The 27,055-nt window shown below is 49.3% G+C and overlaps 1 protein-coding gene across 1 annotated transcript in view; it reads left to right on the top strand.

Annotated features, from left to right (window-relative positions):
- LOC132831228 (serine/threonine-protein kinase BRSK2-like) overlaps nucleotides 1-27,055 on the top strand; it is a 182,006-nt gene that overhangs the window by 131,400 nt on the left and 23,551 nt on the right. The window contains exons 5-15 of the mRNA XM_060849238.1: nucleotides 2,426-2,542; nucleotides 5,713-5,746; nucleotides 6,331-6,399; nucleotides 8,198-8,344; nucleotides 9,827-9,858; nucleotides 11,405-11,569; nucleotides 14,726-14,823; nucleotides 15,628-15,778; nucleotides 16,898-16,958; nucleotides 24,528-25,104; nucleotides 26,312-26,357. Of these exons, the coding sequence (XP_060705221.1) occupies nucleotides 2,426-2,542; nucleotides 5,713-5,746; nucleotides 6,331-6,399; nucleotides 8,198-8,344; nucleotides 9,827-9,858; nucleotides 11,405-11,569; nucleotides 14,726-14,823; nucleotides 15,628-15,778; nucleotides 16,898-16,958; nucleotides 24,528-25,104; nucleotides 26,312-26,357 (1,497 nt within the window). The remainder of the gene's footprint in view (nucleotides 1-2,425; nucleotides 2,543-5,712; nucleotides 5,747-6,330; nucleotides 6,400-8,197; nucleotides 8,345-9,826; nucleotides 9,859-11,404; nucleotides 11,570-14,725; nucleotides 14,824-15,627; nucleotides 15,779-16,897; nucleotides 16,959-24,527; nucleotides 25,105-26,311; nucleotides 26,358-27,055) is intronic.

Below are 27,055 nucleotides of genomic sequence, written 5' to 3'. Positions count from 1 at the left end.
CAAGTGTCAGCACGGGGCTGGCTGATGAATGGAGCTGTATTTCAATCAAGGACCTGCGCAGGTTGGAGCCCCACGAGCTGTTTTAATTCCGTACTCGTCCCACGCAACCAAACCAACACAGGAACTGCAGCAGCCCACGGCTAACCCTGGCAGTGCTTGCTGCAGTTTGAATAGAGGCTTTCAGATTTATGATCGGGGATAGAGAGACAGGAGGTTGGGTAACCGTGGAAAACAGGTTTGAAATAATTGGCGAAAGGGCCAGAGGAGAGGGGAGCTTGAGTTATTCTTAACACACTGCATTGTTGTGATCTGAAATGTGTTGCGTGAGGGCAGACTCAGTGATGACTTTCCCAGAGTCTGTCTGCTCCTGAAATCCTCTCTCAGTCCATGGTTACCTCTCCACTCAACCATTTGATTTGATTTATTACTGTCACGTGTACTGAGGTACAGTGAAAAGTGCTGTCTTGCGTACTTTACAGGCAGATTGTACTATGCAAGTGTATCAGGGTAACACAACAAATTGCAGGGTACAGTGTTACAGCCACAGAAAAGTAAGTACATAAGTACATTAGGGTCATAGAACAGAATGCAGAATATTGTGTTACAGCTACAGAGAGGGTACAAAGAGAGATCAACATTAACATTAAAAAGGTCCTGTCAAAGTCTAATAACAGCTGGGAAGAAGCTGTTCTTCAATCTGTTCATACGTGTATACAAATTCTGTATGTTCTGCCAGAAGGAAGAACAGTATACCTGAGCTGGTCTTTGATTATGTTGGTTGTTTTCCTGATGCAGTTGGAACTATGGATGAAGTTGGTTGGATGGAAGGTTGGTTTGTGTGATGGACTTTCCTGATGAAGGGCTTTTGCCCAAAACGTTGATTTTCCTGCTCCTCGGCTGTTGCCTGACCTGCTGTGCCTGTCCAGCATCACTCTAATTTAGACTCTGATTTCCAGTATCTGCAGCCCTCCCACTTGCCCGGGTTGTATTCACAACTCTCTGTAGTTTCTCTTGATCTTGGGTAGAGGAATGGCCTGACAGAGCAGTGATGCATCTGGATAGGATGCTTTCTATAGTGCATCTATAACAATTGGGAAGAGTCACTGTGGACATGCTGAATTTCCTTAGCCTCCTGGGGAAGTAGAGGCATTGCTGTGGGCAAAATATCGTGGGGACCGGAATTCTGAAACAAAGAGTGCTGGAGAAACTCAGCAGGTCTGGCAGCATCTGTGGAGAGAGAAACAAATTAACGTTTTGAGTCTGGTATAATTCTCCTTCAGAACCTCTCTTTCTCTCTCCACAGATGGTGCCTACTGAGCTTCTCCAATTTATTCAAACACATTCCTTGCTTACCAGCAACTTTCCCGTCTTCATAAACATGTAGTTATCCAGCCTGCACTCCTTTCCCACACACTCACTCACTCTCACACTCAATCACTGACTCACTCACACTTAGACACACACACACGCACACACTCATTCACACGCGTACACTCAATCATAGACACACAGAAGAACACACACAAATACTCTTTCTCACACACACACACACACTAGCTCACACACACTTACAGACACATAAGTACACATACACACACATGCGCACGCTCTCACACACACACGTATGCTCACACATAAATACACACACTCACATACACACATACACTCACACTGGATTACACACACTCAGACACATACGTACACATATACACACAGGTTCACACGCACAGACACGTACTCGCGCACGCACACATACACGCACGCTCACACAGACACACACTGGCTCACACACACACTCATACACACACACACACACACACACACACTGCACGCACGTGCATATACACACACTGGCTCACAAACACACACACACACACACACACACACACACATATATACACACGTGCGCAAACACACACACACACACACACACTTATTCGCAATCTCACACTCACACACTGCATCTCCCACTTCCTCTAGCAGTTCATTCCACACAGGAACCACCCTCAGTGTGAGAAAGTTGTCCTTGAAGCCTTTCTCTTCTCAACTTAAAATATACCCTCGTTTGAAACTCCCCCACCCGTGGGTAAAGACCTTTGCTATTCATTCTATCCATGCCTCTCATGATTGTATAAACCTCTATAAGGTCACCTCTCAGCCTCCTGTGCTCCAGTGAAAAATGTCCCAGCCTATCCAGCCTCTCCTTATAACCCAAACCCTCCAGTCCCACCAACATCGAGGTAAATCCTTTCTAAACCCTCTCCAATTTAGTAATTTCCTTCCTATCACCGGGTGGCCAGAACTCCACACAGTACTCTAGAAGAGGCCATTCCAATCATCAGTCTGGTCTTGATGAGGCCTGACCTCTAGTTGATCCCGGGGCCCTGGTGATTGATTTAACCTCCCACTCTCCATTACTCCGCAGCCACAGAGACCTGAAGCCAGAGAACCTACTCCTGGACGAGAAGAACAACATTCGCATTGCGGACTTTGGAATGGCTTCACTGCAGGTTGGCGACAGTCTCCTGGAGACCAGCTGCGGGTAAGGGGCTTGTCCCTCAACACGATTCCCGGCCTTCCATCACCTTGCCCTCGGGTTGACGTGTATCTCTCAACCCACATCGCTCGGCACAGCTCGCGGGATCTTGCTGTGTGCTGGTTGGCTGCCATGGCGACGGATGGGGCGTTGGGGAGGTGGGAAAACGCCTTCAGTGGCTATGATATTGTTAGGGATGTCCTGAAAAGCACTATATAAATGTTGTGATTAGATTAGATTCCCTACAGATTGGCCCAACAAGTCCACACCAACCCTCCAAAGAGTCACCCACCCAGACCCATTCCCCCGCCTTATATATACCCCAGACTAATGCGCCTACCACTACGGGCAATTTAGCTCAGCCAATCCATCTAACCTGAACATTTTTGGACTGTGGGAGGAAACCGGAGCACCCGGAGGAAACCCACGCAGACACAGAGAGAATGTGCAAATCCACACAGACAGTTGCCCAAGGCGGTAATCGAACCCGGGACCCTGGTGCTGTGAGGCAGCAGTGCTAACCACTGAGCCACCGTGTGCCTCTCATTCCTTTCGCCTGTAGGTGTCTGCTCAATCTGCTGTGCGGTGGTGGTTGATACTTTTTATTCCCTGTCTTTGGTGTGGGCTGTATCTGGGATATAATTCCCTGTGACCTCCAGTATCTAATCCAGGTGACCCTCCATTATCTGTAAGCTCAGACTGGAGTTCCTTCAACCATCCCCACCAGAGGACTTGGGGCAGCGATAATCTCCAGGGACGACTCCCTCGTCCAGTACCCTAAAAGTGAACAAAAAGGACTTGCATTTGCATAGCACCTTTTGCACCCCCAAAAATGTGCCAAAGTTCTTTTAAGACATTGCCCCCTGAAGTGTTGTCATTGCCTTCATGTAGGAAACACGGCGGCCTTTTGTTGACACAGCAATGGAGGATCATCACCCTGGTCTAATTGATATTTCTCCAGGTCGCAGGGGAGAACTCCTCTGCTCATCTCTGAAATAGTGCCACAGAGTCTTGAAAGGACAGGCAGCAGAGCAGTTTATTCTGTTGTCTGGATGACAGCACTGTCCTCCCATCTCTGGAGTGCGTATTTGAAATAATTGCACAGAGGCCTGAATCCTGTCACCAAGTCCCCCTTTATTCACGTGGGGCTCTGCCCAGCCAGCTCAGAGCCAGGCCCTGGAATCAAGAGACTCGGAATCTCCTGTTTAACATTTTTTTCTTTTTTGTGAGACACAGTGAGAGACACAAAGTGCACGAATCTTTATTCAATTTCCACCACCAGGAAGATAGGAAACACCCAAGTGGCCAGTGACAAGCAGTGCCCTTTACATCAAAGGGCAATGCTGTGTGATCAAAACAGTGAAGGGGAGGGCAGGGATTAAATCAAAATAGAGTTGGAGGGGGAATCTCCTCTTTAATTTTTTTTCTGTGATCAAAATCTCCTGGTTATATTTTTTCTTTTTTTTCCCCTTTTTTTTCTTTTTTTCTCATTACCCCGCACTACCGCCTAACTGCGTTAGTGCTTATTTTTTTCCCCAGCCCCCATGGTGTGTGTGTGCAGGTGTGAGACACAGTGAGAGACACAAGGTAGATAAATCTTTATTCAGTTTCCACCACCAGGAAGATAGGGAAACACCCGAGTGGCCAGTGACAAGCAGTGCCCTTCACATCAAAGGGCAATGCTGTGTGATCAAAACAGTGAAGGGGAGGGCAGGGATTAAATCAAAATAGAGTTGGAGGGGGAATCTCCTGTTTAAAAATGTCAACCAGGGCTCCCTGATTGGACCAGGTTAATGGCCCCAATATACTGTGAGGTCCATCTGACTGACCTCGTTACAATCCTTACAGTATTGAACTCCCAAAATGCAGTCACCAAGCTATGAGTGTCACTCTGTGTTGTGAAGCACCTTGGGTGGTTGAAAGGTGCTGGATGTTGAAAAGAATGCAAGAAATAGGATGAGGAGTAGGCCATTCGGCCCCTCAAGTCTGACCTACCATTCGCTAAGATCATGGCTGAACTGATTGCGGCCTCAACTCCACTTTAATGGCCCCTCCAACTCCAAATCCAAGATTCCCTGAGCAATCCACATCAACCCAGCCACAAACAATCACTGTTCCGCTGCTTTTAAGGGACAGAATTCCAAACCTTCAAAACCCTGCAAGAGGAGAAATTTTTTCTTGATGTCGGTTTGCTCGCTGAGCTGGAAGGTTCATTTCCAGACGTTTCGTCACCCTACTAGGTAACATCTTCAGTGGGCCTCCGGGCAAAGCACTGCTGATAATTCCTGCTTTCTATTTATATGTTTGGTTTTTTTGGAGTGGTGATGTCATTTCCTGTGGGGTTGTAATTTCCTGTTCTTTTTCTCAGGGAGTGGTAGATGGGATCTAATTCAATCTACCACCATCTACCACTCCCTGAGAAAAAGAACAGGAAATGACATCGCCACTAGAAATGACATCACCACTCCAAAGAAACCCAAACATATAAATAGAAAGCAGGAATTATCAGCAGTGCTTCGCCCGGAGGCCCGCTGAAGATTTTACCTAGTAGGGTGACGAAACGTCTGGAAATGAACCTTCCAGCTCAGCGAGCAAACCTACATCCAGAACCTCAACCTGAGCTACATATCCTCTCAAAACTCGCTAAAAAATTCCTTCTTGCTTTGAAACTGTGCCTCCTGAACTAGGGTCCCCCCCTCAGCAACTACCCTGTCTAACCACCCTCCACCACCCCCAGAATCTTATTTATTTGAATATGATCACCTCACATTCGTCCAAACTCCAGTGACTTTGGGTCCTGTTGACTTGACCTCTCCTCACCAGTTGCTGTTTGTGGGGGCAGACAATGCCCACATTCCCATTCATCCCGGGAATTAGCCTGCCGGAGTTTCTCTGCGCTGCCTTTGATGCAAACCCCTTGGATAAGGAGAGTCGAACTGGACGCAGCACTCCCACGTGTTGTCTTGCCGGAACGCTGGACAGTTGAGGCTGAAGGGAATCCTGGGAACGAAAGGGTTGGGGGCGCGTGGAGGCCAACTCAATGTCGAAGGCTCCTCAGACATGATTTCCAAGATTGTAAACCTTGACAGTGCAGGCTGGGTGGGAATACAGAGAACGCAGGCCTCTGTTACTACACAGCTAACCATTCTGTACGTATTTTATTTTTATGGATGCAGTTCTCCACATTATGCCTGTCCGGAAGTCATCAGGGTAAGTCTATTTCTTGGATTAAATCTTATTTTTCTCGACGTTGTTTATTTGCATGTTAAAAATTTGCACAAATCAATCCCCTTGAGTGTCATTCCCAACGGCTGCTTTTTGATTGGTGTTAGCTCTTTTGGTTGGGGGGGGGGGGGGTTGTGTCACTGGTATTTATTGCCTGTCCCTAGTTGCCCTTGAGGGGAGTCACTCATTGTGAAAATATCCCCTCAGCATTTGCCCTGTCAAGCTCATTCACAACCCCCTCCACTCGGAAACATTTGCTTCAATACACTCACTCCTCATTCTTGTAAACTCTGAGAAGCATTGGGGAAGCTGTTCAACCGGGTTGGCCGCACATTATTGGAGACGGGGTCAGGATTTGAACCCTCCTCCGCCGTGTGGCTCGAGCATGAAGGAGCAGAGTTGGGGGAGTGGGGGGGAGAATGGGTTGGGGTGGGATGGCTTGGTGAGAGTTCATGGCCTGGTGGCTTATGGTAAACCTGGAGGTGATGACTCGGTTAAGGCAGCATTCTGGCGTGCGGTCGCGATCCTAGAACACAAGGTTGACCTCTCATGGTATTTCCTGTCCTCAGGGGGAGAAGTACGATGGCCGTCGGGCGGACGTGTGGAGCTGCGGTGTGATACTCTTTGCACTCTTGGTGGTAAGGAATCATGGGCCTACTCTCCAGCTCCCAACCAGTCAACGCCTTGGGTTTAGACTACCTCATGTTGACCAACTAATTTTTTTATCCATTCAAAGGATGAAGGCATTGCCAGCTAGGCCAGCCGTTACTGCCCATCCCTAATTGCCCAGAGGGTAGTTAAAAGTCAACCACATTGCTATGGTCTGGAGTCACATGTAGGCCAGACCCAGGCTAAGGACAGCAGTTTCCTGGATGTTAGTGAACCAGACGATATTTTCCCCCAACACTGGATTTGTAGTCATCATTAGACTCTTAATTTCAGATTTTTAATTGAATTCAAAATCTATCATCTGCCGTGGTGGAATTCGAACCCAAGTCCCCAGAACATTACCTAGGTGTCTGGGTTAACAGTCCAGCGATGTTACCACCAGGCCACTGCCTCCTCTGATGGGGTGGAACCATTGGCCATTGTTCTGCGTGCCTCTGGGTCCGGTGCCCAGAATGCCTTCTGCTTCAATCCTTTTCGTGACCCTCACAGGTCACCTGACTACGGCAAGGCGCAGTGTACGAAGGTAACTCCCGTCCAAACAGGTGAGCCAGGTACGGAGCCGCCCGGGGTAATGTTGAGGGTTTATGAGGGAACAACGGCCTCTAGAGGGTGAACTGCACCTGGTCAACCCGTCAGCTAACTCTTTCACTGCTTGAGGTCTTGCGCTCTCCTGTTTGTTCCTCGGATGAACCTCCCTCAAGACTGCCCTCTCCCCCACCACCGATTTCATTCAGCGAACAGCAGGAGAAGATAACGTGGGACGGTTTCCTGTCGCCTTTCTCCAGTTCCTAAAGAAAACGCAACTCCCCGTCACGAAGGAGACGGCTTCAGAGGTTCAGGCTCCTGTGCCATCCCTCCGAGAATGTTGCTGGTTCTACCGCAAGTTGTAGCTGGTGAAGCCACACTTGGGGCCTAAAGCTAGGCTTGGGCTAAAGGAGCTGGATCATAGAGCAGCCTTTACTGGGGAATGTTACTGAAACCAATCTTTAGACATTTACTCATGACTTGATCCTGAGGTGACAAATGGATGGCCAATAGCAATAAATTACATTCAGCAGAGACGGAAAATAAAAGTCAAATTTTAAACTCTTTGGGTTCAAGTTTCTTAATTTTGTTTCTTCCCTTAAAAAATGTAAACGTGACAAGGTGGGGATAATTTTTCTCACCTTTGGCTGCGTGTCAAAGGTTTTGTTCCTGAGTTTACAGAAATCCTATGAAGACTGAAAGCCATCCCCCTCAAAGTTTTTACACTCGGCCCTCACTTGGAGCTCCCCGTTAGGCCCTGAGCTGACCACCTGACCTCTCCGCTGCTCCCTGTCTGGGGCGGCCTGTGGGGTGGAAACCTTCTTGCCCGTCTCCATTTGTTGTTTGAACTCCTGGCCACGTCCCCCAACACCTCAAGGCTGGACCATTCCTCTCCTGGCCACTTGCCCAGCTTCCAACCCTTCCATCAATCAGCCATAGTTCTGCTGCTCCCAACACCCCCTCCCCCCCAACTCACACCAAATCCTGGTCACACAACATCATCTCTCCCTGGCTCATCCATCCCATTCCCATCTCATCCCATTCTGGTTTCAGACTCTCCCACTATCCTTCTGATTTCCTGGGAGTTACCAAACGTGTGTCAATCTCAGCCTTTAATGTTTCCGCCCTGAAGCATGCACAGCCCTCTGGGTCAGAGATCACCACAGATTCACATCAGACAGGTGGGCAGGGGCGTGTGGGATATGACGATGGTTACCGTGAACGTTGTTTTCTTTCCCCCAGGGAGCTTTGCCGTTTGATGATGACAACCTCCGACAGTTGTTAGAGAAGGTGAAACGAGGGGTCTTCCACATGCCGCACTTTATTCCGCCCGACTGCCAGAATTTACTGCGGGGCATGATCGAAGTGGACGCAGAGAAACGCCTCTCAGTCAGTACCCTGGTCTAGCTCACTCTCTGCCATGTCCTGTTTCCACAGCAACGGATTCACCATCAACACCACGGGGGAATGGGGGGGCTATCATTGTTAACCCAGTGAGGGGGAAGGGCTATTAGTGTTACCCCATTGAGGGGGAATGTTTATTAGTGTTACACCATTGAGGGGAAAGCATTATCAATGTTACTCACTGAGGGGGATGGTTTATCAGTGTTATCCCATTGAGAGAGAAGGTTTATCAGTGTTACCCCACTAAGGGGGCAGGTGTATCAGTGTAACGCCATTGAGAGGATGGTTTATCAGTCTTACCCCACTGAGGGGGAAGGTTTATCAGTGTTACTCACTGAGGGGGAAGGTTTATCAGTTTCACCTCACTGAGGGGGATGGTTTAGCAATGTTACTCACTGAAGGGGATGGTTTACCAGTGTTACTGCATTGAGGGGGAAGGTTTATCAGTTTTACCTCACTGAGGGGGATGGTTTATCAATGTTACTCACTGAAGGGGATGGTTTATCAGTGTTACTGCATTGAGGGGGAAGGTTTATCAGTTTTACCTCACTGAGGGGGATGGTTTATCAATGTTACTCACTGAAGGGGATGGTTTATCAGTGTTACTGCATTGAGGGGGAAGGTTTATCAGTTTTACCTCACTGAGGGGGATGGTTTATCAGTGTTTCCCATTGAGGGGGAAGGTTTATCAGTGTTACCCCCTGAGTGAGATGGTTTATCAATGTTACCCACTGAGGGGGAAGGTTTATCAGTGTTACCCCCTGAGTGAGATGGTTTATCAGTGTTACCCACTGAGGGGGAAGGTTTATCAGTGTTACCCACTGAGGGGGAAGGTTGATCAGTGTTACCCCCTGAGTGAGATGGTTTATCAGTGTTACCCACTGAGGGGGAAGGTTGATCAGTGTTACCCCACTAAGGGGCAGGTGTATCAGTGTAATGCCATTGAGGATATGGTTTTTCAGTCTTACCCCACTGAGGGGGATGGTTTATCAGTGTTACTGCATTGAGGGGAAGGTTTATCAGTGTTACCCATTGAGGGGGAAGGTGTGTCAGTGTAATGCCATTGAGGGGGAAGGTTTATCAGTCTTACCCCACTGAGGGGGAAGGTTTATCAGTCTTACCCCACTGAGGGGGATGGTTTATCAGTGTTACACTATTGAAGGGGAACTTTATAAATGTTACTCCATGTGGATGAAATGGTATCTGCACTTCCCTGTGAGGATTCTCAGTGTTCTGCACAGTTGGGGGTAGGTTATCAGTGCTACCCCATCAAGGAGGGGGAGGCATATTGCTATTACCTCTTTGGTGGGTGAAAGGGGTTATCTCTGTTTTCAGGCTTCCCCTCTCTTGTGTTTGGTGCATTCACCATCTCGGGTTTTCTCTATAACTGCAAGTGTCTATTCTGCATTCTCTCATTAAACAGCTTTCCTTTCTCTCTCTCCTCCGCAACCTACCTGCTGGCCATAGCTGGAACAGATTCAGAAGCACACCTGGTATCAGTAAGTACACACTGCACGACAGCTTGTAGAGCCAGCAGCAATGTGTCAGAGCTCCCAGCCATGTCAGGGTGACCCACACTTTCTCACATCTCTCTCTCTCTCTCTCTCTCTCTCTCTAACCGAGTCAATGATTACTGTCGAACCAGGAACAGCCCAGAGGAGTCGTCCAAAAGTGTCCACGCAGCAGGATTTCAAACCCTCTGGGAATGTCAGTGACTAATCCACTTCACTTGGCTCTTCCACATGTCTGTTTTCTTCCTTTTCCTCCCTCTGCATTTCCCTCGAAGGGTATTTGTTAGGTGCAGAAGGAGTGAGTCCTACCTTTCTAAGGAAACAGTAGAGAGAGGGCCATTTATTAATCATTGCTTCCCCTTTCCTTGGTGTGAGCAGGCCTCTGGACCTCAATGCCTCCTGCATTGGGTGGAGGGGCTAAAGTGGTGGCAGCACACATCCAGAGGGGCAACGAGAAATGATTTCCTTTGGTTTGACATATCTAGGACTAGGCAACACTGTTAACCTACAAGGAGTGAAATTAGGAAATTCTTCTCCACAAAAACAATGTTTAGAACTCCCTTCCACAAATGGCAGTGAATCCTTGTTCAATTGTTAATTTTAAAGCCAATAGATGTTTTGTGATTCAAAGCCTTATTGGATGGGGGAAACAAAGGTGTGGGCTTGTTGTGTGGCAGAATAGGTTCAAGGGTGAAATGGTGTCCTCCTGGTCCAGCTCCGTGAGTCAGGGACTGAAACCCAGGTCAATTCAATGTTCCCTTTCTCTTGATTCCCTCATGCAGTCACTTCTTCCTGAAGTGGCAAGTCCCCTCATGTTACTGTGAACCTTGGAGTAAGTGTGTGTGTGTGTGTATATATACACATGTACGTGTGTGCTTGTATACACGTGTACGTGTGTGTATACACGTGTACATGTGTGTTTGTATACGCGTGTACATGTGTGTTTGTATACGTGTGTATGTGTGTGTATACGTGTGTGTGTGTGTATATGTGTGTGTGTATACACGTGTGTGTGTGTGTATACACGTGTGTATGTGTGTGTACATGTGTGTATACACGTGTATGTGTGTGTATACATGTGTGCATACACGTGTATGTGTGTGTATACATGTGTGCATATACACTTGTGTGCATGTGTGTGTATACACTTGTGTGCACAAACACAGACGTATATACGTGTATGTGTGTATACATTTGTACGTGTGTGTACACTTGTATATGCGTGTGTGTGTACATGTGTATACATCTATGCATGAATGTTTGTAGATGTGTGTGTACATGTTTATGCATGAGTATGTGTAGATGTGTGTATTTGTGTATACACTTGTGCACGCACACGCGTGCGTGTGTATATTGGTCTCTCTTCCTCACCATCTCTCTGACTCACTGGGATTCCAACCCTTGCCCCTGTCCAGTTTGGAGTTCTAACTCTATAATGGTAGCCCAACCAGTCTGAGAGCCTGACTGACCGGCTCTAGCAGGTTCTGACCGGGTCTGACTGAGTCCTCCTGACGGTCTGGGTGTGTCGTTTCAGAGGCGGGAAAAATGAGCCAGAACCAGAGCAGCCGATCGCGCGGAAGGTGATGATCCGGAGGCTGCAGTCTGTGAGCGACATTGATCCGGACGTCCTCGACAGTATGAACTCGCTTGGCTGTTTTAGAGACAAGAACAAGTTGAAACAGGATCTCCTGTTTGAGGAGTAAGTAACCTCCTTCTTCATCTGGAGTGAAGGTTTTCTGAGGAAGTGAAGGATCTGGACCCGAGGTGGCAGTCAGTGACGGAACGCTGAGATTGAGATGGCTACCCACTGTGCGGGAGAGCCGCATTCTCAGCGATGCCTCATTCAGAGTGATCTGTCTGTGTTCTCGGGTGAGAGAAAATGATTCAACCCCCAGCACGACTGCTCTTGTCACAAAGAACAGAGCACCTTCTTCCCAGTGACCTGACCAACAGTCAAACCTCAACACTGCCCAAGGAGGTGATAGATGCAGGGACAGTAAGATTAGATTAGATTACTTACAGTGTGGAAACAGGCCCTTCGGCCCAACAAGTCCACACCGACCCGCAACCCACCCATACCCCCACATTTTCCCCTTACCAAACACTACGGGCAATTTAGCATGGCCAATTCACCTGACCCACACATTTTTGGACTGTGGGGGGAAACCAGAGCACCCGGAGGAAACCCACGCAGACACGGGAAGAACGTGCAAACTCCACACAGTCGCCTGAGGCAGGAATTGAACCCGGGTCTCTAGTGCTGGGAGGCAGCAGTGCTAATCACTGTGCCACCGTGCTGCCCCCCTAACATTTAAAAGACAGATGCATGAATAGGAAGGGTTTAGAGGGATGTGGGTCAAATGCAGGCAAGTGGGAATGGTTTAGTTTGGGAACTCTGGTGGGGAAGGAGAAGTTGGGCCGCAGGATAGGTTTCCATGCTGTATGACTCAACCTGGGTCATTATCACATCGCTGCTCCTTGGAGCTTACTGTCTGTAAATTGATTCTCACATTTCCAATATCACAACAACAGCTCACACTGTAGAAACCGTATCGCTTGGCTTGAAGGACCCTTCGGTCCAACCCGTCCATGCCGACCAGATATTCCAACCCAATCTAGTCTCACCTGCCAGCACCTGGCCCATATCCCTCCAAACCCTTCCTATTCATATACCCATCCAGATGCCTTTTAAATGCTGCAATTGTACCAGCCTCCAGCACATCCTCTGGCAGCTCATTCCATACACGTACCACCCTCTGTGTGAAAAGACCACCCCTCATGTCCTTTTTAACTCCTTCCCCTCTCACCTTAAACCCCTGCCCTCTAGTTCTGGACTCCCCTACCTTGGAGAGAAAATCTTGTCTATTTACCGTATTCATGCCCCTCATGATTTTATAAACCTCTATAAGGTCACCCTTCAGCCTCCGACGCTCCAAGGAAAACAGCTCCAGCCTTTTTAACCTCTCCCTACAACTCAAATCCTTTTAAATGTTGCAGTTGTACCAGCCTCCACCACTTTCTCTGGCTGCTCATTCCATACACGTACCATCCTCCGTGTGAAAAGACCACCCCTCACATCCTTTTTAACTCCTTCCCCTCTCATCTTAAACCCCTGACCTCTAGTTTTGGACTCCCCTAACCTGGGAAAAAAAACCCTTGCCTATTTATCCTATCCATGCCCCTCATGATTTTATGAACCTCTATAAGGTCACCCCTCAGCCTCCAGGGAAAACAGCCCCAGACTGTTCAGCCTCTCCCTAAAGCTCAAACCCTCCAAACCCGGCAACATCCTTATAAATCGTTTCTGCGGACTTTCAAGTTTCACAGAGAGTTCAATGACCCTTCATCAGAATGTCTGGACATTGAGTCTGCATTCTCTTCACAGCTGCTGCCAGACTGAGTTTTTCCAGCAATTTCTGTTTTTGTGTCAGATTTCCAGCATCTGCAGTTCTTGGTTTTACCTGAAAGGCAGTTAGAAACGGGCAACAGAATTACACAACACTTGTTGGAGCTGAAATACTGTGTACAGATATGAGCAATCACATTATAGGAAAGATGTGATTAGAGCTTTGGCTAAGGTTTTAAATTGCGGTCTACTCTGCCCACCGGTGGGTGCAGAACAAGCCCACAGCAATATTTTGAAGGGCTGGTAGAGGGGGTGGGTGGGGGTTACTCAGTCACCATCACCAAGATCGGTTTATCTGGTGATTCTCACACTGCTGTAGCTGGGATGTTGCTGTGCACATATCGCTGCCGAGCTCCCTCCACCGTGTGATGGTACTGCGGCTTCGATTAGATTCCCTACAATGTAGAAACAGGTCCTTCAGCCCAACAAGTCCACACCGACCCTCCGAAGAGTAACCCACCCAGACCCATTTCCCTCTGACTAAAGCACCTAACACTATAGGCAATTTAGCATGGCCAATCCACCCGAACCTGCACATCTTTGGACTGTGGGAGGAAACCAGAGCACCCGGAGGAAGCCCACGCAGACACGGGGAGAATGTGCAAACTCCACACGGACCGTCACCCGAGCCTGGAAATGAACCTGGGTCCCTGGTGCTGTGAGGCAGCAGTGCTAACCACCAAGTCACTCTGCCACCCATAAGATGTGTGTTTTGTCCTGGTTTCTTTTAGACAGAGAGATATTGGGGGACAGGTACTGAGGAGTCTACAAGATGATAAACAACTTGTGAGGCCAGGGGCTTTTCTTTTAAGTTGGAACAACAGAAGCAGCCTGAACGGGTGTGGTCAAGCACTCACATTCAGGATTTTCAGATTAACTTTCAGCAGTTGTTGCTGGGGGTCCATCAGGGTTGGAAGGCCATGAATCTCTCCCTGCTGTTATACTCTCTCTCTGAATTGTCTTCTTATAGTCTTTCCTCTTGGATTGGAGAACTGCATGTGAGACAATCTGTTTCTGAATTGGCCTTTTTACCAAGGGTGTGCTTATGGAATGTTACTATATTGGAACAGTCACTGTTTAGTGGTAAAATAATCTATGATTCTGTAAAGTTTTCCAATAGAGTTAAGTTATTCTAAGTTCCTCTTCCTTTTGTTTTATTTTAACCATAGCGTATGAATAAAGTTTGTTTCGCTTAACATTGAATAATTTGACCAATCGAATTGCATCTGGAACACAACACCTCGCATTTACCTTTGAAGTAAGAGAAAGTAAGGGTCTAGGCTACCTTTGTGATATATTTTGAGGGGGAGGTCTGCTCTGGGCAATAACAACTGCAACAGTGAACACACATCCAATGTGGATGTGGACGTTGCTATATAAATGAAAAATGTAGCTTTCCCTTTCTCTCCATGCTTTCATTCATCGATGTCTCTCACCATTTCCTCTCAGAGAAAACCAGGAGAAAATGATCTACTTCCTGTTACTAGACAGGAAGGAGCGGTATCCGAGCTGTGAGGATGAGGATTTGCCACCCCGGAACGACATTGGTAAGCCCCGGAATCTGGGCTCTGAGTTCTTGGCTTTCCGCTCCTGGGAATGCTGACCTTACTGAGACAGGATCCCAATAGGCACACACTCCCCCCCCCACCCCCACCCCCACCCCCACCCCCACCAACTCTCCTGCAAGATGGAGGCTGGAGGGTGTATCCACAACCCCCCACCTCACAGTGAGCAGACGTTGCCTGTCAACCTCAGGTATTCGGCCACAGTGGACTTCACACCTCTATCCTGAACCCATCAAGGCCCAACATCTCCCCCACCCAGCCTCACGATTGCTGACAGTGACTGGGTATGTAGACCCTACAGCGCTGTCCCCACTTACTCCCTTCCTCCTCAAACCCCCTTTTCCTAACTTCCTCCTATTCTGGACTCATACTCGTGACCCCTTTCCTTCAATCTGCCCCAAAACATCTCTGCAGTTCCATTCCTGTGGCTCTCTAAGACCCTGCCTATTCCTTTTCTAACGTGACAGGGGGTCGATTTTGTCCAATTTATCGCTCTCCATGAAGTGCCTGGGGTTGTTAGGGTGCTGGATGAATGCAGGATATTGTTGGTGGCGCTCTGACGTTCGGGGCGCACTCTCCCTGCTAGTCACTGGAGGGCAGTGCTGGTGGAGGCTGTGGGGAAGGGGTGGTCAGTGGCGAAAGCCTGTGGCCCTCTTGTGTCGGGTTTCCCTGGGGCTGGACGGCAGGAAGAGAGGGGCCTCAGGCAGGGAGGTTAGTGACGGACGGTGTTATCTCCGGCTGGTTTGTTGTGTTTCCTCTCTCTCTCTCTCTCTGCTGTGCCCTCAGACCCTCCCCGGAAGCGGGTTGACTCGCCCATGCTGAACCGTCACGGTAAACGGCGGCCCGAGAGGAAGTCGATGGAGGTGCTGAGCGTGACGGACGGTGGTTCCCCGGTGCCCGCTCGCCGCGCCATTGACGTGGCCCAACACAGTCAGCGGTAAGTGACCAGGAGGCATTGGAGCCTTTCCAACTAGGCCCCACACCATGAACCCACCTCCATCCGCTGATCCACCCTCCATCCCCCTGACCCTCCATAAACCCCCTCCAGCCCCCTGACCCTTCATAATCCCCCTCCATCCCTCTGACCCTCAACAATCCCCCTGACCCTCCATAAACCCCCTCCAGACCCCTGAGCCTTCATAATCCCTCTCCAACCCCTTTACCCTCCACAATCCCCTCCATTCTCCTGACCCTCCATAATCCCCCTCCATCCCCCATCCCTCCACAATCCCCTCCAACCCCCTAATCCTCCACAATCCCCTCCCATACCGTCCCCTCACAAACCTTCCTTGTACCCTCACCAGCCCATCCCCACAACCCAGTCTATGGGTCAGTCAGCAGAGGGGATGGTGGGGAGGGGAGTGTGACCAGGGGACCCAGGACCATTTTGCCAACCCAGGGGAACATTAGTGCCATGTCTACCCCCTGACGGTGCTGTAATGATAGAGCCAGAGTCCAATTGAAGGGCTGGAGGGGGCCCGTCCTGTTCCAGTGCCTTGTTGGAACATTTTACTCTCAGCTTGCCTCAGACAGCACGAACCCAGAAACCTAGCTCACAGTTCAGAGGTCAATATCAAACCCTAAGATAAAGGAGCAGGAGTAGGCCATTCAGTGAGATCATGGCCGGTCTGATCATCCTCAACGTCGCTCGATAAGTACAAGGCTCTTCCCCACCCCATGTCTCTCTCTCTGTCTCTCTCCCTTTCTCTCTCTCTCACTGTCTCTGTCTCTCTCTCTCTTTCTGTCTCTCTCTCTCTCTCACACACACACACACACATTCTTTCTCTCTCTCTCTCTCTCTGTCTTTCTGTCTCTCTCTCTCTCACACACACACACACACACACACACACACATTCTTTCTATCTGTCTCTCTCTCTCTCTCACTCACAGACACACATTCTCTCTCTCTGTGTCTCTCTCTGTCTTTCTGTCTCTCTATCTCTCTCTCTGTCTCCCCCACCACCCCAACACTCTGTCTCTGTTTTTCTCTCTCTCTCTGCTGCCTGACCTGGGTCTACAGTGGGTCCATGTGATGGTTTGTTTTCTCTTGGTGCAGGTCAAGGTCAGTCAGTGGAGCATCCTGCGGCCTCTCCTCCAGCCCCCTCAGCAGCCCCAGGGTAAGTGGCTATTGGCCGTGCTCCTGCCTGGTGTTGTCTGTGCGTGGTTCTGCTCGGTGATGGCTCTGCTCATCAGCGCATAAACTTCCCAGCTTGGGTCTGCGTACACTCTGACACACACACACACACACACACACACACACACACACTCTCTCACACACATACACGCATATACACACACTCACACATACATTCTCTCACACACACACACGTACACTGTCTCACACACACACGTACACTCATACACACACGTATACTCACACACACGTACACTTACACACACGCATATCCACTCACACACATACACCCGTACACTCTCACACACACGTACACTCTCTCACACACGTACACTCTCTCACACACATACACGCACATCCACTCTCTCTCACACACACATATCCACTCTCTCACACACACATGTACATTCTCTCGCACACACACACATACACTCACATACACATATCCACTCTCACACACATACACACGTACACTCTCACACACACACGTACATTCTCTCGCACACACGCACACATACACTCTCACACACACACATATCCACTCTCACACACACACGTACAATTTCTCTCACACACACACGTACACTCACACACACATATCCACTCTCACACACATACACACGTACACTCACACACACACGTACACTCTCTCTCTCACACACACACACACACACACACACACACACACACGCATATCCACTCACACACACATCCACTCTCACACACAAACACGTACACTCTCTCTCTCACACACACACATCCACTCCCACACACACACATATCCACTCACACACACATACACTCTCACACACACATACATCCACTCACACACACTCACACACACACACACACACATATCCACTCTCACACACACACTCTCTCACACACACGCATATCCACACTCTCACACACACATATCCACTCTCACACACACGTACACTCTCTCACACACATGCTTATCCACTCTCATACACACATGTACACTCTCTCACATACACACACATGCATATCCACTCTCACAGACACGTACACTCTCTCACACACATACATGCATATCCACTCACACACACACATACAGTCTCACACACATACATGCATATACACACACCCGTACACTCTCTCACACATGTACAGCCTCACACACACACGTACACTCTCACACACATACACGCATATACATACACGTAAACTCTCTCACACACATACAAGCTTATACACACACACACGTACACTCTCTCTCACACACACCCACGTAAACTCTCTCACACACACGTATACTCTCACACACACACACACGCACACTCTCTCACATACGTACACTCTCTCACACACATACACACATACACGTACACATACACACACACGTACACTCTCACACACACACGCACGTACACACACACATGTACACTCTCTCACACACATACATATCCACTCTCTCACACACACGTACAGTCTCTCACACGCATACACGCATATACACTCACACAGACACAGACACACACACTCACACGTACACTCTCACATGCACACGTACAGTCTCTCACACACACGTACACTCACACACATGCATATACACACGCGTACACTCTCTCACACAGAGTTGTGCACAAACAGACAGGCACACAAGCACAAGCACAGATGCACACACATTTGCATGCAATCGCAGACACTCTTACACACACACACTCACCCTCACAGGTCCACACACGGATACAGCTGCTGGGTGGAGGGTTAGACCATGCAGCCCTTTGAACCTGACCTGCCATTCAAACGGGTCACAGCTGATGGGCAGGCTTCAGCTTGCTGCCTGGGCATCCACAGACCATTCCCGGATACACGGTTATGGTTCAACACAGAGAGACAGCAAATACACCGACGCAAGCTGCAGCACCATACACACTTGTATGTCGACATCCCTGTGAGATCTAAAGAGCTGGACATCCCCGGCTCAATCACAAGAGCCATTGCCTTTTCCCACTGCTCCCAGAGGTGTTAATATCAGCCAGGAACTCCATTTCCGATCAGAATCCAGTATCATGGATCGATTGAACCTGTCTGAGCTCATCGAGAGTGTCAAAGGTTTCAGGACCCCTGTGCTGAACTAACTGACCAACCAATACCCCAGCCTGCTCTATAGCCACTGCCAGTCTTAAGCTTTCACAGTGTTCAGGGTGAGGTCAGTGCCAGAGTAACACAAAGTGCGCTCCCCACTCCTCTCTGTGTGTGACTTAGAGCTGCCCCACTCTACAGAAATCCCAGCTATAAAACGCTGCCTGATGTCCCATCCTGGTATCAGCATGATGTGGAGATTATGTAGAGGGTAAGCTAGGTGTTAAATCACAGGCGCTCCCTGTTTCCCCTGTGCATAGCCCTGAATCTCAATTGTATGCAGAGAGCGTCACTTTATTGTTCAAGTCATTGTGATACATTTTGTTCCACAAGATGGCGCCAACCTGCCTCAGTAAGATTCCAATGTAAAAGTTAAACCAATTTCATTCAAACCTGTCTTAGGAAGTCTTCAGTTAGACTTTATCTAAGGAAAACACAGTTGAATTTTTTTTTAGGGCAGCACAGTGTCTCAGTGGTTAGCACTGCTGCCTCATAGCGCCAGGAACCCAGGTTCATTTCCACCCTTGGGTGCCAGTCTGTCTGGAGTTTGCACATTCTCCCCTATGTCTGCATGGGTTTCCTTCATGTGCTCCGGTTTCCTCCCACAGTCCAAACATGGGTTGACCGTGCTAAAGTGCCCCATAGTGTTCAGGGATGTGCAGGCGAGGTGTATTCGCCATAAGGAAATGCAGGGGTTACAGGGTGGAATACTCTCTGGACGGTTAGCGTAGACTCCTTTGGCCAAATGGCCTGCTTCCACACCGTAGGAATACTAAGATTCCCAGGACTGACTAAATCCTGTCCTCACTCACTTGCCTTAAGGTCTCGAAATGTTGCTGTCTGGTCCCTCCACCTTAGAACCAGTTTAACAATCATTCCTGTTGCACAATCTCTGAACCCGGACGAAAAGCTGAAACTCTGGATTAAACTGCCACGTATCTCTGGGAAGAGAATGTTTGCATTAATATATCAGACGGTTCCCCTTTCTCTGAAAGTTTGGTCCCATCTGGGAGGAAATTGACCAACAGCTAGGTGTAGTAACCGTCATTTCCCATTGGGGTGCACTGCAGAGGCATGTGGCACTAGAGTAGCCAACAGCGACACCAAGAGGTGTTTGGTGTCACTGCAGCCTGTAGTATTTATACCTGGGGATTTCCCTGTTCATTCCTAATTTTTTTTCCCCCAACTGTTTTTGTTTGACTATGATCAAGCAGCACTTCAACATTTTTAAAAATCCTTTTTTAAATGGTCCCCTGCGAATATTCGGCATATTATTACACTCTCAGCCCTGATCATTTTCTCTGAGAAAGTGAACGTATTCAGAGTTCACCTCGATGGGCGCGAGCTCCCTAGGTTCCAACATTTTTGGGGCTCGGGCCTTTAACAGAGTTGACTCTCATGGATGGCACGGTGGCTCAGTGGTTAGCACTGCAACCTCACAGCACCAGGGTCCCAGGTTCGATTCCAGCCTCGGGTAAATGTCTGTGTGGAGTTTGCACGTTCTCCCCGTGTCTGTGTGGGTTTCCTCCGGGTGCTCCGGTTCCCTCCCACAGTCCAAAGATGTGCAGGTCAGGGTGAATTGGCCATGCTAAATTGCCCGTAGTGTTAGGTGCATTAGTCAGAGGGAAATGTGTCTGGGTGTGTTATTCTTTGGAGGGTCGGTGTGGACTGGTTGGGCCGAAGGGCCTGTTTCCACACTGTCGGGAATCTGATCTAATCTACTGTCAGAGCAGGCAGGAGCCTGTCACAGGCCTTGGGTGAATCTTTGATTGTACATCACTTTGTCATTGATGAGGGAAGCATCCAGTAACACTGGCACTCCGTCCAAGATGGGTCAGACCACGAGAGTGTTACTCGCAGCTTTTGACTGATTTTCCTTTTTGAGATTTTCATTCGTTACCTGGGAGCTCTCGGATTCCCTCCCTAAATCTCTTCCCCCTTCCCTGTCCCTTCCTTGAGAAAATGCTCCTGAAAACATGCCCTTTGGGCAGACATTGAGTCCCCCCCCCCCCCCCCCAAGTGGTTCAGCAGCAGGTTCTCTTTACAGAACGCCCCCCTTTGAGGTACCTTGCATTCTGCTCCGGGCGCTATACGAATGCAGGTTGCTGTGGGCCCTGCTTGTACTCCCGAGGGCTGGTTTTTGTTTCAAAACAGATGTGCTTCTGTGCGAGACTGAGCACGTGCCGCAGTGAACGCCTCTCAGCTTTAACCAGAATAAAATGGGAAACAGAACAGGCCCTCTCACCAGACTAGACCTGCCTGCCTTCGCCCAGAGACTTTGCCAATGTTTCATGAACTGTGGGGGAGTCTGAGCAGGGCCTGGGGTGAGGCTTTGGAAAGGGTCAACAATACACATCTGTTACAGTATGCGGCTCCGCCCACACAGCGCACACGGCCAGTACCTGTTTGTGGTTGTGCTTCTTTTGTTGGGCGCACTCTTGACACCGGGATGTCTCAGCGTTTTATCAAAGCTTCACCATCACTTTGTAACCTACGGGAGGATGGGGTGGCACAGTGGCTCAGCAGTCAGCACCGCTGTCTCACAGCACCAGGGACCCAGGTTCGATTCCTTCCTCAGGTGGCTGTGTGGAATTTGTACGTTCTCCCCGTGTCTGTGCGGGTTTCCTCCGGGTGCTCTGGTTTCTTCCCACAGTCGAGAGACGTGCGGGTTAGGATGGATTGACCATGGCAAATTGCCCATCGTGTCCAGGGATGTGCAGGCTGGGTGGGTTAGTCAAGGGAAAAGTTGAGGTTACAGGAAGTGGAGGCAGTGTCTGGGTGGGATGTTCTTTGGAGAGTCAGTGCAGACTCTTTGGGCCGAATGGTCTCTTTCAGCTCCATAAGGATTCTATGATCCTGACGTACCAAACCCAGGAGACCATCCCCCACCTCAGTTTGATGGTCAGCTACAAGAGGGCTGTGGCAGTGATGATTCATTCGACAGAATGAGGGACCAATCCGAATTCTTGGAAAGTAGTGAGGACTACAGATCTGTTGGGATTGTTGCCACATTGCAGACTGTTTGATATCGCATGAAGAGTGTGTTTGTTTATCATGTTTCTGTGTATGTGTGGCTTTGCACTTGAGTTGTTGTATGTCTGTATTGTGTGATGTTTGTGCGTGTGTTTTTCTGTGTGCATTCATATACGATTTTGGGTGTGGGTTTTGTCTATGTGTGTTTTTTGTAAATTCTGTGCATGCTTCTGTACATGTGTGCATTTGGTGTGTCCTTCTGTATATTTCTGTATATTATGTGTTTTTCTCTACATTTCTGTGTGTTTGCGTGTGTGTGCATATATATATGCGTGTGCTGTGGGTTTTCTGTATGTGTGCTGTTTGAGTGTGTTTTTTTCTGTGTTGTGTGTTTTTGTGCTTGTGGTGTTTGGGTGTGCCTTTTGGGTTGTGTTTTTTTTTAATTGTGTATTTTCTGGAGAGTGATATTTTTCATTTGTATTTGTATTTCTGTGTGTGTTTGTCCGGTTATGGTGTTTCATTGTATCCATGTATTTCTCACTATGTTTTGTTTGTTTTTGGCTGTGTGTAATTTCTGTTTCTGGGTGTGTTTTACCTGTGTTTCTGTTTGTTAATAATTTCTATTTGGATGTATTTTGCCTGTATTTCTGGGTAATTTGTGTTTCTGTACCTGGGTGTATTTGTCTGTATTTCTGGGTAATTTGCGTTTCTGTTCCTGGGTGTGTTTTGTCTGTATTTCTGGGTAATTTGCGTTTCTGTTCCTGGGTGTGTTTTTTATTTGTTGGTGACACTGTAAATGTGCTGTCACAGAAATAGAGGATGGCAGGTGCCAGAAACAAAGATGGCACCGCCCATATAATCACAAAGCAAACCGTGTCACACTAAAACCCATCCCTCCACTTATCAGAACATCATTGTAGTGTAGCAACTCAAAAGACAAGAAAATTAATTCAGGTATCTTCTCAGTGCAGAACCTGCCGGTGCAGTGGTGCTGTCTCTACCTCTGAGCCAGGAGGCCCAGGTTCCAGTGCACCTGCTCCAGAGGAGGATCATAACCTTTGTGACCAGATTGCTCCAACATATCCAAGAACATGGATGGGATGGGCAGAGTTGGGATGGGCAAGATCTTTAATCTCAAGGTTGTGGGTTCAATCCCCACATTGGGCACCATTGTTTAGGAGGACCCTTGTGGCACAGTGGTAATGTCCCAATCTCTGAGCCAGGAGGCCCAGGTTCAATTCCAACCTGCTTCAGAGTGTCATAATGCATCTTATATCTTACCATGTTGATTATAATAACTATATTTTACTTGCGTTTGATGTGATTTTTTTTGCATGTAGTTTTTGTGTCGGTGCATTTCGTGTGTGTTTAGAGTATCTTTGTGCATTTTGTATGTGTGCGCATTTGTATTTTGTGTGTGTGATGTCTGTGTGTTTTGTATATCTGTGTTTGTGTTTGTGTTTTGTACACCTGTGTGTGTTTTGTATATCTGTGTTTGTGTGTATGTTTTGTACATCTCTGTGTTTCATTTGTATATCTTTGTGTGTGTGTGTGTGTGTTTTGTATATCTCTGTGTGTGTGTTTTGTATATCTTTGTGTGTGTGTGTGTGTGTGTGTGTGGACAGGGCTGGCCAGGAGGCCCACTCCTGATTGCCCTCTTCCTGTCAGAGCCATTGTCCAGGACAGGTTATGGTCTTGGCTGCATTGGAAAAGCCTCTCATTGTGAGCACTGAGCCTCGAGTCAGTTAGGAAGCAAGTAAGCAAGTGCAGGGCAGCACTCTGGCTCCGTGCTTTAGCATGGCTTCAGTTCCACCTTCTGGGAACTGTCTGTATGGACCTTGTACATTCCCCCTGTCTCTGCGTGGGTTTCCTCCCACAGTCCAAAGTTGTGCAGATTAGGGTGGGTTGGCCAGGCTAAACTGTCCCATAGTGTCCAGGGATGTGCAGGCTCGATGGGTCAGCCATGAGAAACACAGGGTTAGGGTCACAGGATGGGCCTGGGTGGGATGCTCTTCAGCGGGTTGGGTGGAACCAAGTGGTTTGCTTCCTCACTGTCGGGATTGTATGATTCACTAGAGATGCCAATCGCATAAAAGGCTGGAAAAATAGAACAGATGCTTGATGACCAGCACAGGCACAGTGGGCCGAAGGGCCTGTGAAACCTCTAAATTGACCAGTGGGTTGTGATGAAGAAAGCAGTGGGAACGTTATCCCCTGGGTTAAGGAGGCTATGGCAGTGCCCTGCCCTGGGTTTGACGGGCAAGCCCGTGAAACGGTGAGACATCCCGAGTGTAGGTGTCGGCGTTACTTTGCGAGCGTTTTCTCTTTGATTTGCGATCCTCTCTCCACGTGCCGGGTGTTGGACGCTGCTGAATCGCTGCTGTTCTTGTTGTTCTTGTTCTTGTCCGCTTCACGTGACTGTTCCTCTCATGACATTCAGCCCATTCGTAAGTTCTCTGTCCCTCCTCAGAGCCCTGTCTTTAGCTTCTCGCCCGCCTCACCTGAGCACGACACTTGTCAGGACTTCTCGCCGCAGCCCGGCACCGTGTGGCAGTCGAAACTCGCGCACCAACACCACCAGCACCGTCCGCCTGACCCCAAGACGCAAACTCTGCCAGCCAAGGCTAGTCTGAGCGAGAAGCCATTGCAACCCATCCGCTCCAACCCTCTGCCCATCAACCTGGCTGCCACCTCTCCTTCCCAGAGCCCACCATGCCACCACCCCTCTGTGCCATCTCCACTGCACCACTCCATCCCCCCACCCTCCTTCATTCCCTCTCCCCCCGCTCGATTTTTCCCAGGTACTAAAACGAGCGCCAAATCTATCCCTGCCACACAGGTGACCCCTCACCCCTCCCCTAGAGGCAGCCCCCTCCCCACCCCGCTGGGAACCCCCGTCCACACGCCAAAGGAGAGTCCCACCAGCACGCCCACCGTGACCCCGCCGTCCAGCCCTGGGGTTGGAGGAGTGCCCTGGAGGACCCGCCTTAACTCCATCAAGAACAGCTTCCTCGGCTCGCCCCGCTTCCACCGGAGGAAGCTGCAAGGTAAGAGACCCCCACCCTCACCTCACCCAGCAGGAGGTCACCCACACCATGGGGGGGGGGTGGGTAGGGGTCGGGGGTCGGGGTTAAAGGGTATGCCATGGCGTGGGAAACATGTATAGGGGAGGGACAGGGGGTCTGGAGTAAGAAGGTGGTTATGGGGTGCGGGAGTGGCAAGGAGGGTGGATGGAGGGAAAAGGGTGAGGGTGAGGGAGCGGAGGGTGGCAATGGGGGGGGTGTGAGTGTGGGGGAGGGTGTGAGTGTGGAGGGTGGGGAATGGGTTGTGGAGTGCGGGGGAAGGGTGTGAGTGTGGGAGTGAAGGATAGGAATGGGGATGGAGTGTGGGGGTGGAGAGTGGGGATGGAGGGGTGGAGTGTGTGGGTGGAGGGTGAATGGAGGGTGGAGATGGAGAGATGGAGTGTGGGAATGGTGGGTGGGTGGTGTTGGAGTGGGGGGTGGAGTGTGGGGGTGGAGTGTGGGGGTGGAGGGTGGGGATGGAGGGGTGGAGTGTGGGGGCGGAGGGGGTTATGGGAGCGTGTGGGTGGAGGGTGGGGGTGTAGGAGTGGAGGGTGGGGAATGGGTTGTGGATAGTAATGGACTGGGTAGGGATGGAGGGTGGGGGCAGGGATTGGGGTGTGGAGAGGTGGGGTTGGTGCGGGGAGGCGAGACGGTGCTACGGATGTGTGTGTGTGTGTGTGTGTGTGTGTGTGTGTGGAGGGGCTGGGGGCTGGGGAAGGGTGAGATTTACTGATCACCTCATTCAAAGATGCTCCTGTTGAGGGGCAGCTGGTCCTGAGACACCCCAAAGACCAGACGAACAGTCTGAGCAATGGGTTCAAATCCCACACACAACATATCAGCTCTGGTCTTGGGAATGGTCTTGTAAATACTCATCTGAATCATGAGTGCCCTTATTCCATGAGACCAATGATTGACAGCAGCTTTTCTCAGGCTCAGAACGAAGCTGTGATCCTAATTCCCAGTCCTTGACCAGCAGGATAGCATGGGCTGCAGGCCTATGCTGGAGAATGGCCATTGGAACTTTTGGGACACCGCTGTCTGAGAGAGTTGGCTGCTCCCAGGTGCTGTCGGTCCGAGTGGCTGTGGGTAGTGAGGAATCGAGGTTCTGAGTTTGAGTTGCTGAGGAAGCTCTGCTTGCAGCCTGCACTGATACAGTCTCCTCTCCTTCCTTCCTCCCCATCCCACACAGTACCAACTGAGGAAATGTCCAGCCTGACGCCTGAATCATCACCAGAGTAAGTTCAGCTTTTCATGTACTTTCAGGACCACCAGCACACGGCAGCTCCTCTAGGGGTCTCTGTCTCCCGCTGCGCTCTGATTTCCCATCTCTTTCACTCCTTTCCTTTCTCACTCCCCCCTTTCGCTTGTTCTTTTCCTTTGTTGTCTTAATTATTTTTCCTTCTCTTTATCTTGCTCTGATTTTCACTCTTTACTTTCACTCCCGATGTCTCACTCCCCTTTTCCTCTCTACCTCCTTTTTCTCTATCTCATTTTCTCTCTTCTTTCCTGTTCATCCTCCGCCTTCTCTCTCTCTCTCCCTTTCCTCTCTCTCTGATGTCTCCTTTTTTCCTCTCCCTTGTATTCATTTCCTATTTCATTCTCCCTGTCATTTCTTTCTCCCTGTCTTGCCTCTCTCTCTCTTTTCTCTCTGTCTCATTCCTCCTCTTTCTCGTTCCCTCTTTCTAACCTCCCGATTTCATTTTCTCCCTGTCCGCTTTCACATGCTTTCTCCCCTGCGCTGTCACAGGTGCTGGCTGACAGACGAGACTGAGATCTGTGAAGATTTGGAGGTGCCAGTGTTGGATTTACGTGTACAAAGTTAAAAAAATCACATAACACCCCGGGTTAAAGTCCAACAGGTTTATTTGGAATCACTAGCTTTCGGAACGCTGCTCCTTCATCTGGTGGTTGTGGAGTACACGATTGTAAGACA

The sequence above is a fragment of the Hemiscyllium ocellatum genome, chromosome 33 (assembly GCF_020745735.1).
Source record: "Hemiscyllium ocellatum isolate sHemOce1 chromosome 33, sHemOce1.pat.X.cur, whole genome shotgun sequence".
Taxonomy (NCBI): Eukaryota; Metazoa; Chordata; class Chondrichthyes; order Orectolobiformes; family Hemiscylliidae; genus Hemiscyllium; species Hemiscyllium ocellatum.
The sequence above is the reverse complement of the archived record's forward strand: the minus strand, read 5'-3'. Positions and strand labels throughout refer to the sequence as shown.